At 46.9% G+C, this 12,846-nt stretch overlaps 1 protein-coding gene across 4 annotated transcripts in view; it reads left to right on the top strand.

Moving 5' to 3' along the window:
- Window positions 1-12,646, top strand: part of CORO1C (coronin 1C) — a 76,243-nt gene extending 63,597 nt beyond the window's left edge. For all 4 annotated transcript variants that reach the window (XM_060612487.3, XM_060612485.2, XM_060612486.3 and 1 more), the window contains 7 exons: window positions 1,572-1,753; window positions 2,941-3,060; window positions 4,118-4,222; window positions 6,220-6,365; window positions 8,575-8,632; window positions 8,735-8,980; window positions 10,161-12,646. In XM_060612487.3, the coding sequence (XP_060468470.1) occupies window positions 1,572-1,753; window positions 2,941-3,060; window positions 4,118-4,222; window positions 6,220-6,365; window positions 8,575-8,632; window positions 8,735-8,980; window positions 10,161-10,280 (977 nt within the window). In that variant the 3' untranslated portion in view covers window positions 10,281-12,646. The remainder of the gene's footprint in view (window positions 1-1,571; window positions 1,754-2,940; window positions 3,061-4,117; window positions 4,223-6,219; window positions 6,366-8,574; window positions 8,633-8,734; window positions 8,981-10,160) is intronic.
- Window positions 12,647-12,846: the final 200 nt, after the last annotated feature.

Raw genomic sequence — 12,846 nt, 5'->3', positions numbered from 1 at the left:
AATAAATTTAAAAACTTAATACCACATGTACCTGTTGAAACCAAGGACTCCTTTTCAAAACAGATGCTACTTAGAATTCTCTCCTTTTTAAAGTCACAAGTGACTATACGTGGGAACTCTCCTCATATTCAACTCAGTCCAGTAAGGAGAGAAAACAGTTGTAAAGAGGGAAGCCAGTCATGGAAAATTTCCTGCCGCCCTTCTCATTGAGGTCAAATATAGGGTACTGTCAGCAGACTCTCCCCATTCTGCCTTTTACAAGCAGAGGAGAATGGCTAATTGCTGTGTTGTGCATATTTTAAGACTACGTGATCTATCCATGGTGGCTGAAGTTACCTGTTGGCCTGTGGTGTGCAAGACAGAGGAGAGTCAAGTCTCATCCTAGGGTTTAGCTCCAGCTTTACTGTCGTACAAGTTTGTTTACAGTCTTCTACTTCTGGCCCTTAGACAGCTTGGGTGCCTGGATATCAGTGGCTCATTTTTCTGAAGTGCTTGTAAAATTGGCCTATTGGCAAGAATTTACCTTCAGGATATCCATCCCTTATTTACTTCATCCTTGAACTAATGTCCTGGAAGCAACAAATGGTGCCACTTATTACAGGGTCCGTGGGGCAGATGCTTGAAGGAAGGTGGAATTGAGGAACAGAGGGGTGTGGCTGAGCCAGCATTGTGGCCTCTTTGGGGATCAGCTTCCAAATCCACATGCCTACTTGATTACGGTTTGGGCTTCTCAGATCAGCCCCGCCTTGACCTATTTTTCTCCCCTTTTAAAGATGAGGATATGTTGTGAGCACGTGGTTGGGTCATCCTTTAATGTGAGGCCATGTTTTACAGCATCGTTGATTTGAATAACGTGCTGTGTCACATTTTTGTTGAGTGCTCTAGACAGTCATTTAAACTCTTCGTTTTTATTTCCTCCGGAAAAGAAATAAGTCGTATTCATTCTGATACTGGTTTTACTAGAAAAGGAAACACACGATCACTCGGGGTCCATCAGCCCGTTAGCTCTTAAAAAACATAGGATTCTGTTTTCTTAGAGTTCTTTGTTTGGTTGTTACTTTTTGTGTGTTTCATATGAAACCAAATGGAGCAAACGATGTTTTTCCTTTAATACATTTCTTTTATATGCATGTGTTTTTTGTCACTTTGGTTTTTAATTAGCGGCCAATAAAGTAGGGCCTCCCGGGGCGCCTGGGCAGCTCAGTCGGTTGAGCGTCTGACTTTGGCTCAGGTCATGATCTCGAGGTCTGTGAGTTCAGGCCCCGCATCGGGCTCTGTGCTGACAGCTCAGAGCCTGGAGCCTCCTTCAGATTCTGTGTCTCCTTCTCTCTCTGCCCCCACTCCCCACCACTCTCTGTCTCTCTCTCTCTCTCTCTCTCTCTCTCTCTCTCTATCTCTCTCTCTCACTCAAAAATAAACATTAAAAAAAATAAAAGTAAAATAAGGTAGGGCCTCCCCGCGATCAGCATCTTCCTGTGTCTGTGTCTCCCTGCTGTATTCCTAGTTTTCACAAGCGCGCTGCTGTATGGGTGTTTCTCATCTCTGAGGAGCATGGTTTTGTTTGCTTTCAGGCTGTGACAATGCCATCATCATCTGGAATGTGGGGACGGGGGAAGCCCTCATAAACCTGGACGATATGCACTCGGACATGATTTACAATGTAAGCTGGAACCGGAACGGCAGTCTGATCTGCACAGCTTCCAAAGACAAGAAAGTGAGAGTGATCGATCCTAGGAAGCAAGAGATTGTTGCTGTGAGTATGCGAAGGGCACAGCCGCCCGTGTTTGTCGCACTTGGGCGAGGGCGAGCTTTGCTTGTTAAGGCAGGCGGCAGAGGCCTCGCGCCCGCTCCGTGGAGCCTAACTGCAGACGCCGGACCGTGAATCCGCACAGGCTTGTACAGGCTTCTTCCTCCCGGTCACACTTCAGAGTTGTGTATCCCACAATTTACACAAGCCGTACCTCTCCCTTGGTGACCATTTCCCACAAAGAAACAAAGTTTTTATTGGTTCACTAGAATCCTTAAGAATTTACCAGTCTAGATCAGCTAACCCAGATAGTTCACTGCGTTTCTGGCTTAGCACTGAGTATTGATTGCTTCGTTGATCCCCGCCCCTTCCTGCAACCGTTGTCAGACCACCTTACAGAGATGCCACGGGTATCTTATCAGCTTGTGTCTTAGTTTCTTCCACCCAGACTAGGCCTCAACAAGTCACCTGTCATGACAGAAGACTTTGGGACTTGAGCTGGGGTTGAAGCTGTAGGTGCTGGACCCCAGAATGTCCTGCGTCTCCCCTTCTCTGGGATGTGCTGGTCCTTTGGCAGTATTACTTCTTAAGTTGGGTGACAGCCACAGCTCGTATTTGTCGAGCACTGGGGACTTGCCTGGCCCTGTGCAAAGTGCTTTCTCCACTAGAACCTTTCAGGGCTCACTACTAGTGCACTCTCAAGGAACAAATGAATAAAGGAAGGGGTTCACTGAACTAGACTTCGCTGTGTCCTGCGAAATTGGTGGAAACCATAGGGTATATCCAGTCTTCAGGTTATCCCCTGGAGAAACAGACATCTGGTAGAGTCCTTTCATGTGTTTTCTTTTTGCAGCATGGACTTGGGTTGGCAGCAGGGCATGGTGGAAAGAGTGAGGCTTTTGAGTCAACTCCTGGCAGTCTGCTTGCTCACTAGCTGAGGGACCTTGGCCAACTTACATAGTGTCTCTTTGTTTCCTCATTTTGGGAGGAGCAGTGGTTAATTCTCTCTCTCTCTCTCTCTCTCTCTCTCTCTCTCTCTCTCTCTCTCACACACACACACACACACCTGGCAAACACCTGGCAATCAGGATGAATGGCATGGCGGCATGGGTTGGATTCCGTGTATAAGCCCCCACTCCACCTTTCTTTCTCGCAGTTTGAATATAATGTGCCTCTTGCTCTTTGCCTCCCAGGAGAAGGAGAAAGCACACGAAGGAGCAAGACCCATGAGAGCCATCTTTCTGGCTGACGGGAATGTCTTCACCACTGGTTTCAGCCGCATGAGTGAGCGGCAGCTGGCTCTCTGGAATCCGGTATGCCCCTTCCCAGCCTTCCCACTGGCTTATTACACTGAGCTTTCTCTTTCTGAGCAGGTCTTTGGAGGGGGGTAAGTAGATTATAGGATTCTTAGTGTAGTTTTCTGAACTCCTGTCTGCCTTAAATTGGATGTGACATGCTCATCCTCACTAGAGACTTATTGCTAAACGTATTACTAAAATGCATTCTTGACACTCCAAAGTAATCTGTGTTGGCTGTATTTTTTACAAAGAATGCACGAAGAAACGGTGTTTTGGACTTGGGAACCAAGTTCTGAGCTTTATTTTATAAAGAATATGACCAAATGTTGAAATCAGAATAGTCATGTTTAGGAAAACATTAATAGCATAAGTGAAAAATAAACTGTATATATGGTACAATCTCAGTGTGCGTGTGTGTGTGTAAGGAAGCAGACCAAAATGGCAATTGTTTCTGCCACCCACTGGATTGTGGGATTGTGGGATTGTGGAATATGGGATGATTATTACAGTGTTTCTGTAACTTTAAAGAGCACGTATTTATGTTAAGAAAAAAAAATGTTAAAACATTTTTCATGTTTATTTTTGAGAGAAAGTGTGAGTGGGGGAGGGGCAGAGAAAGAGAGAGAGCGAGACAGACAGACAGACAGAATCCGAAGCAGGCCTCCAAGCTCTGAGCTGTCAGCACAGAGCCCGATGCGGGGCTTGAACCCACAAACCACGAGATCATGACCTGAGCCGAAGTTGGACGCTCAACCTACTGAGCCACCCATGTGCCCCAGAAAAATTTCTTTTAAAACAGAAAATAGTCACAAAAGAGAACTGTCTCATCTTTGTCATGGAATCACAGATGTGTGCGTTGATTAGGTTGTCAAATGGGCACAATTTTCAGTGGGTTGGATACCATTTAGTATCCCTTTGGTATTTACATGTATGAATATTATATATGTGCATCGTTCAGACTTGCATTATTCTAGGAAATGGCTCACTTAATAAAATAATGATTCATCTTGTAAAAATATGGGTGAATATACAAATATATAGATAGATACAGATCTTTGTATTTTTTTCCCAGAAAAATATGCAGGAACCAATCGCTCTTCATGAAATGGACACTAGCAATGGGGTGTTGCTGCCCTTCTATGACCCTGACACCAGTATCATTTACTTATGTGGAAAGGTAAACAGTCATTTTAATGTTTTATATTCAGTTTAATCTTGTAAGAGGAGAAGTTTATCCTTCAGAGATTTAGTTGCTGGGCAATGCATTGTATCATATTAATAGTCTAATTTAGATGATTTGTGTATGTGTCTTAAACTAAAATAAGGACGGATGTGTGTCTTGGTGTGTTTTAGGTCTTGAGCCTAGACCCTTTGAGCCTGTCATTTGCGTGGTGATAGCACACCATGTTTAGGACTCCTGAGTACGCATCCCTGAGGACAGCAGGGATGGGGCTCGGGTGTTGGGGTGAACACTGGCAGGAATGTCTTCGCTTGGGGACTCTAGTGAGAGAAAGAGGACACCCCGGTGTCTCTTCACCTCTGGTGCTGTGTGATTGAGGATTTTAGATCCTCTCTAATGGTATCAGGAACAAGTAGCCAGTTTGCCGCATCTGATGCTGAAGTCCATTGGGTAGCCCTAGAGTGGCATTTAGATGTTTATTTCCACGTGCCATGGACCTGTAAAGAGAATAGCGCTTTTTGGATAGGAGCTTTTAAAGGCCTCAGAGACTCTCCAGGGGGTTCTTGTTCCTGGAGTTCAGCTTCAGGGCCCTGGGCTTGAAAGTATGTGGCCCGACTAAAGTGTCAGGAGGTGACAGTTGTTATAGGAAGACCCCACACTAAAATCAAAAAGCGTACCTCCTGCCTTATGATGTCCACCTAACTACAGTGTTTGCTAGCTTTATTATTATTATTATTATTTTTTTTTTTTTTTTTAGTGGGCAGTAACCTTCCAATTTTAGTATATGTGCTGCCGAAGCGAGCACATTGGGCAGTAACCTTAATGTTCCTTAGTCTTCTGTAGATTCAATTTTTCTTAGACTTTCTGTAGCTGAAATAAATGAATTAACAAAATTGAAGCTGTTGCTGTATTTCCCCCAAACCTGTGTAGATAGCCCCTTGCTGAGTAAAGCCAGACATGTTTCGGTTCTCATAGTTGACTGAGCGCTGCTTCACATTGTCCGCCATCAGCTGCTTCGAACCCGGGATCTTGTCTGTTTCCTTGAGAGTCATTTTCAGATGTTCACAGCTGCCATAGACTGCATCAAAACCAGTAACGGGAGCGATTACCCAGATGTTAGCAACGCTAGGTGGAAAGTTATTTTCAGTACACAGGAAAGTCTGTGTTTAGCTTGTTTACCATCACTTTAGATATTTACGTTATCGAAACAAGTGGAAATCATGAGGACCGAGACACTTGGAAGGGCACGATCGCATATACACACACGTTTCCCCTCCAGCAGGCAGCATTGCCTTTGCCGCTCAAGGTGGCGTAACTGTGGGACAGCTAGTTCTGCTTAGAGACACTGGCGTACGCTTCCGACCTCCAAAACCACCTGACCTTTCTAAGAAAAATTATCCTGGAATTTGATACATTGCAACAAGACAACGCTGTCTTCTGAAGTTAAGGAATACTCATGTTTTAGTGAGTTTCTTCATTATGAATGAAGAATTATTATGAACTGTGAATTAATTATTAATGAAGGATGATTAAAAACTCTTTGTTCTTAACATTTCATTCTTCTACAAATCTTACTTTTTATTATTGCTTGACTATCCGGGGTTGGCGCCCTCAGGTCTGCAAAGGACACCGTTCTGTGCCAGTCTTTGCCCTCTCCGTGGTCCCCCTAGACTTTGTCTTTTGAAGTTGAATTGCGATGCAGTTGCTGGGCCGGAGGCGTTCACATTTTTGCCCTGACTGACTTGGCGTCCGGGCTCAGTGGAGAGCCTCCAGTAGGAGGCGGAGGAGACCATTTAAAAGACATGCTAGCATTTGATGAGTGAGGGCTTTGCCAGGAAGGGCACCCATCAGATCCTCTCCCTCTGGAGAGGAAGCGAAGGTTGGCCACTGAGGCCAAGTCCCAGTCAGTGCTGGGTTGACAGGGGAGAGAGACACCACCTCATGCAGCTGCTTCAGGTAACGTTCAATGCGAAGTTTTCTCTGATTTCTTGTAGGGTGACAGCAGTATCCGCTATTTTGAGATCACAGATGAATCCCCGTATGTCCACTACCTCAACACATTCAGCAGCAAGGAGCCTCAGAGAGGGATGGGCTACATGCCCAAGAGGGGACTTGACGTTAACAAATGTGAGATCGCCAGGTAAAGAGCCGGTACCGGAAGATACGCAGGTTGTTTGTGCCCCGCGTGTTACACCAGAGCGATACAGCTGCCGGTAATGCCCTAGGGCCGCAGTCTCGTCTCCCCTCCGTTGCACTGCGGAATTGGTTTCTCATTTCCTGTCCACACTGAGAAACAGAGTTTTAGAGCAGGAAAGAACTTGCAAAATCGTGTCATGGAACCGTGCTTCAGACTGTGTGGCCCGAAGCACCAGTGACGTGGCTCAGCCAAGGCGCACTGCCCACGTACTGACCTAGCGAAGCCTCCATCTCTCGTCTTCAGGCCGAGGCTGTGGCCAGTGTCCGCTAGGAGGCAAGCGGGGGCGAGCCTGCCCCTGAGATGGACCGAATAGATGGTTTTCCTGCCCGCCGTGGGGACAAACATGTTCCAAACTGGATCGTGGACCTCACGGACCCTAGATTAGAGAAGGCAGAGACCAGTAGCTGGGTGTTGGGTTAGCTTGATTTAGGAAATGCAACTATGTTATAGAATTGCTGCCTGTCTATACTACTAGGGATTTTAAAAAAATTTTGTGTTGCATAATGCCAGTGGTCTTCCCAAAGGGTAGGCTTTTTTCTCCTCCTAGTCAACAGGAGATACTCTGTGAGACTCACGAATGACTGGCCATTTAAAAACTTTTTTCTTAAGCTTTATTTATTTATTTTGGATAGAGAGGGGTAGGGGGAGATAGAAAGCCAACGCACGGGAGCAGGGGAGGGGCAGAGAGAGAGGGAGACAGAGAATCCCAAGCAGGCTCCGTGCTGTCAGCACAGAACCTGACGCAGGGCTCGAACCCACAAACCGTGAGATCATGCCCCGAGCCGAAACCGAGTCGGACGCTCAACCGACTGAGCCACCCGGGTGCCCCATGAATAACTGGCCGTTTTGAGCAACAGGATGACTAGCGCCACGCTATTGGGCCGGTGACCGTACCGCACGTTTGCACCACACTACATTTCTATGGACATCTGCCTACCTCTGTTGTTTTGGTCATACAGTTAAATAATGAGCACATCTTTTAAGTTAATTACTCTAAGTTTCATTTTTAAATATACTTAATTCTCTGTAGCTGGAGTAGTGAAAGAAAGATAATTCAAAATTATAGTTTAAACCAAACTCATCAAAATGTGGTTCAAAATAGATTGAATCCAAACTTGAGAGTGCTTCTGGTACTTGGGAAAGCATTTATTTTACTGTCATCTAAAAGTCAAAAACCTGTAAGCATAATCATTCAGGATACCTCCTACTTATTAAATGTTTACTGAGCATTCATTAATACATTGAGTACTTGAGCTGGACATCAAACCCAGGCCAGTTTGGTTGGTTTTTGTTTTTGTTTTTGTTTTTGTTTTTTACCACTCTGCTGACTGCAGAGGTTTCGTGCTTTATGTTCCTAGTCTTTCTACATTTTGGATAATTTCAAATTTTTCTTGAGTGTCAAATATGATGCGGTTTGCATAGATGCCAAAATTGTAATCCTAGGATTATCTTCTTTTCCTTTTTTTTTTTTTTAAATTTTGTTTTTAACGTTTATTCATCTTTGAGAGAGAGAGAGAGACAGAACATGAGTGGGGGAGGGATAGAGACAGGGAGACACAGAATCCGAAGCAGGCTCCAGGCTCCAAGCTGTCAGCACAGAGCCTGACGTGGGGCTTGAACTTACGAACTGCGAGATCATGACCTGAGCCGAAGTCATACGCTCAACCAACTGAGCCACCCAGGCGCCTATCTTCTTTTCCTTTTTAAAAATCCTATTTTTGCCAACAAATGTTCAGCCACTTCTAGTTGGCAGAAGACCTGGCATCCAAATCGTGGATGCTAATCTCATGTCAGGTGTTTGTTCTCTCCTGTCTGTTGACTTGGTCATTGTTCCAGAAGTGAATCATCGGCGGTGGTGGCGTTTCCACCACGGCTGCTCAGCCCTGAAGATGGGGGTTTGACTGTCCCAGCAGCATAGACCTCAACTCCTGGTTCCTGTTTCTAGTCCACCATTTCCTAGCATAGCTCCTCTTGGCTTCTGTTTTCTCATCTGGAAAACGGGAACACAGATTGTACCTGCTCCCCAGGGTGGATCGGCCGCGGTGCTAGGCAGAGCATGTCGTATCCCATACAGGAGAGTAATTGTTATGAAGCCTGTGACTTGGCCTCTTATTTCACTTAATACAACTTTGCCTTTATTTCCCCCTTGAAGATTCTTCAAACTTCATGAGAGAAAGTGTGAGCCTATTATCATGACGGTTCCAAGGAAAGTAAGTGCCCAGTTTCTTAGGCAAATTTGTGTTTCAAAGACTTTCACATGTCAGGTCTTTCTTCTTCTTTAACCGAGGGTTTTCCCAAACTGTCTCTTGTAGTCGGACCTTTTCCAGGATGACCTGTATCCTGACACAGCAGGGCCCGAAGCGGCGCTGGAGGCAGAGGAGTGGTTTGAGGGGAAGAATGCAGATCCAGTCCTCATCTCCTTAAAGCATGGATACATTCCTGGCAAAAACCGGGATCTCAAAGTGGTCAAGAAGAACATTCTGGATAGCAAGCCCACTGCAAATAAGAAGTGTGACCTGATCAACATCCCCAAGAAAACCCCGGACACAGCCAGTGTGGTAAGGACCCCCTGAGGTTGAGGGGTGCGGTGCGCTTGGCTGGCTCAGGGCTTTCTTTCAGTGAATGAAAACATGACTATTTCTAAGAACCTCCTTGGCCACATAACATTTTTGAGTTTGGCTCCATTAGCTATTTTTGGGGTTTTTGTTTTCGTTTTTTTGTAATGACCAGGAGAGAAGTCAGTCTATGACCATTTTTAAGAGAGTGCACAGGAGCTGCTTGGGTGTTTTCGTAAGTGTGTCTCCCCAGACCGTTCACGTCCATCTTTGATTGGGGTGGAAATGAAGCAAGAGAGCGTGGGGCCACAGATGCCGAGAAGAGGGGGTCCTGGGAGGGGAAGAGAGTGGTGCGAGGTCCAGATGTTGCTGAGTGTTCCAGAGACACAGGCGTGTGGCGACGAGTGCAACTTAGCGAAGATGATCTTGGACCTCTTGGCAAGAACCATCTGAGTGGAGCGGTGGGAGCCGAAGCCTGACATCGGGGGCCCACACGGCCACTGGGGATGCTGCTGCCAGGAGAGCAGGGTCTAGCCAGGGAGGAGGCGGCAAGGGAACTTGGCGGGCGTGGAACAGGATCCCAGGGGCCAGAGGGAGGTCGGTGAACTGTCAGTGAGAAGGTATAAGTGGAACGAAGAGGCCAAGCGCCCGGAGGAGCTGGCACTTTGGCCATAACTAGGGAAGCCACGTCAGATGCCGTGGACTGCAGGGTTTCCAACAGGGTCCATTCCACGTGGGAGAGGCTGAGGCCTCTTTAGAAGAGTTAGCAAGCAGGGCAAGGGCTTTAGCTCCTAAGAAGGGCCCTCCCCGGGTGATGGCAGGGGCTCGGCAGCCTCCAGAAGGTCACATAGACATTACTCCTGATGGTATCGCACCGGGTGGCCAGGCTGTGGCGCAGCCGTGAAGGGACCGGTCCCTTCCCACAGTTTCTGTCCTTGAGACTGAGTCCGGGTAAGTGCACGGGCATGAGGAGCAGCGCTGCGGGACTGTGGCTCTGCTGTGGGGCGGCAGGTGGGCTGACCAGCAGCCGGGACTCTCCTATGGCCCAACTTGGTGGCGGTGCCTGGCCACATCCAAAGTGGAAAATGAGACTGCGCAACCTATACATTCTCAACTGTGGTGAACTTCGTTGAGTGCATTTTAGTCAACCTCTTACCCTCTCCCCCCTTTTTGGTTTTCTTAGCAAAATGAAGCCAAGCTGGATGAGATTTTAAAAGAGATCAAATCTATAAAAGATACAATCTGCAATCAAGACGAGCGCATTTCCAAGTTAGAACAGCAGATGGCGAAGATCGCCGCCTGAAGGTCCACCCCCCACCCCCAAAATGGGAGCAGGAACTCTTCGTGGTAGCCGGTTGTGGGCGTGGTCCCAGGGAGGGCGGAAGGGAGGCACTGCCATTTGGGGACCTTCCGTGTCAGCGGCCCGTGTCAACCAGCCACGGGCCGCATTCCAGTCAGAACTCAATTCGTCTCCCAAATTTGCAGAAACAAAATGTGATTTAAAAGCTGAGCTTTTTATCAGAAAGCTTTTTTGATGTTTTAAGTGTTACGTGACTTGTCGAACTTTTAAAAGACAAAAGTGCTACTTTTAAAATCCCAGATATTCTGAATTTTAGAAAACCGACCAATTCTGATTCAGTGTTGTGCCCAAGTACCTTTTTTCTTTTTTTTTTTTATAAACAGGGACCAATGCCACATTGCTTTTTATATTTCTTTTTTTTTTTTTTTAACGTTGCCAAAACCAAAAGTAGCTCCCCCGCCCGCCGCCCTTGTATTTTGCTACTTTGCAGTATTTGTGTGTGGTTTTTTTTTTTTCCTCCTTAATTTGAAAGGGACAGCACTGTGTATGTTTATAAACTAAATGAAGATAAGATATTATTTTGTATACACGTTCATCCGAGAACAATCAGAGCAGTAGCCTCATGGTGCTGGCTCGTTTGCAGCACAAAACCCGGTCATCCTCATGACTGTACAGAAGGAAGACTTGAAAAATCACGTGGGTTCACGTCACCACCCCTCTCCTTTCACGGAGTCTTCTGATCAAAAAAGCTCCTATTGTATCGTCTCTTTTCTTTCCTTTCTCTTTTCTAGAAACTGGGTGGTTGTACCAGAATGGAATTTCAGTTCTTGGTTATCCTGTGCTTCAGATGATTATAATCTAACCTAAACTAGCGTGTGTTTCCGCAGTTTTGTTATACACGTAGAATCTATTGCATTGATCACTTTAAACGTCATAGTTCAGGTTTCGGTCAATACTTGACAAGGGTGCCCGGGACAGGAGGCCACAGAAGCCACTGTGGAGTGCTCGTTCTTGCCCATTTCGGCAGCCTGTCTTGCTCCTGAGTGCGGTAGGGGACTGTAGGCCGAGCGAACCTGCAGGGGGGAGTGTGCCCCCACGGGACCCTCTGCTCTCCCAGCACATCGCATGCCGACCCTGTGCTGTGCTGGAGGCAGAAATGGCTCTCTCTGCACCCCAGAGCCCCTGCCCTCCCCTCTGTGTCACAGATGCAGCCACCTCTCTCAGGGCTCCCCCAGACAGTCCTTCTGTTTTTCCTGCCTCGGCCCTCTCCACAGTCAGCTGAGATGAAGGCCAGAGGGTGCTATTGACTATTGAGACTGAGAACAGTCTAGAATGAAGCGAGACCAGGAGCACGGGCCTCTGCTGTAGCTTTAATGTGTACGAACTTGTCCCTTTGCACCCTCCACACAAACCGGCCTGCTCTGCCCCTCCAGCTCACACAGAGGCTGTGTCAGAGCGCAGAGGTTCCCCCGGATTCAGGCGCCAGCGACTGAGCTCTGAATACCTGTTCCATTCCTAGGTTAGCTAGAACTTCTCCATTTCCATGTTCTCATTTTGCATGCTTGAGGAACAAGATTTAAAAAATCTCTGGGAAAGACTGAGTGTCCGTGGTCAAACATGAAACGTGGAGTGCCATTGGGACCGCCCGGGGGCTCTTGCGCATGCTCCCGCCGGTGTGGGGACGAACTGGCTGGGAGCGTCTGTAACAGGGAACCAGGATGGAGGCGGAGTGTGGCGACACTGGGTTGGAATGCGCAGTCGAGCTGGGGCTAATGTCTGCGTAGGAAAGGTACCGTGTTTTTACCCAGAATTGGGATCGCTGTCTCCACAGTTTCAGGGCATCTGAATGTTTGGTGTGGTTTTGTGTGTGTATGTGTGTGTGTTTAATATTGGAGTGGATAATGAGATGTAAAGAAAACAATAATTACAGTGACTTCTATTCAAACCTGTACATGTTTCTTTATCGACGTAATCTGCTGAGGACCTTCATTTTTTAAATTGAGAAGTGTTTTAAGGTTCTGACAAATTAAAGTAAACAAAATTGTTGATAGTGGTGGAACACCATAGGGAACGTGGTTCAAAGAGAAGACAGAGGGCAAGGAGAAATTACCCTGATTTTAGTGATTTTAGCTTATGACTTATTTAATGAACGAATGCCCAGCCAGGCTCAGAGTCGGTGCCTGAAGCTTTGTGGATTATTTTTCCTGTTTTGTCTTTTTTTTTTTTTCCTCCTTCTTCTTTTCAAAGCCGTGCTATCCCAGAGGAAAACCAGTGAATTGCTCCTAGATCGGCTCTTATAGAGCGGCCATAGTATTCTGTCAAAACACTTGCTTCCATTTTCAAAGATAAAAAAATCATTGATTACAAAACGGTGTCCGTGTTTATTTCGCACCTTCGGCTGTCTTTGGGGCAGCGCACAGCTCCTCTGACTCCGTGGAACTGGCCGGGCGACCGTCTCCTCTCTGAGGGTGAGTACAGGGGAAGTGTGGGTGAGCCACTCAGCGCCGGCAAAGCGGGGACGTCGAGTGGGGTAGAGCGGAGAGCGTGCTGCCTGCCAGACCCCCACGGG

This window comes from Panthera onca, chromosome D3 (assembly GCF_046562875.1).
Source record: "Panthera onca isolate mPanOnc1 chromosome D3, mPanOnc1 haplotype 2, whole genome shotgun sequence".
NCBI classification, from domain to species: Eukaryota; Metazoa; Chordata; class Mammalia; order Carnivora; family Felidae; genus Panthera; species Panthera onca.
The sequence above is the reverse complement of the archived record's forward strand: the minus strand, read 5'-3'. Positions and strand labels throughout refer to the sequence as shown.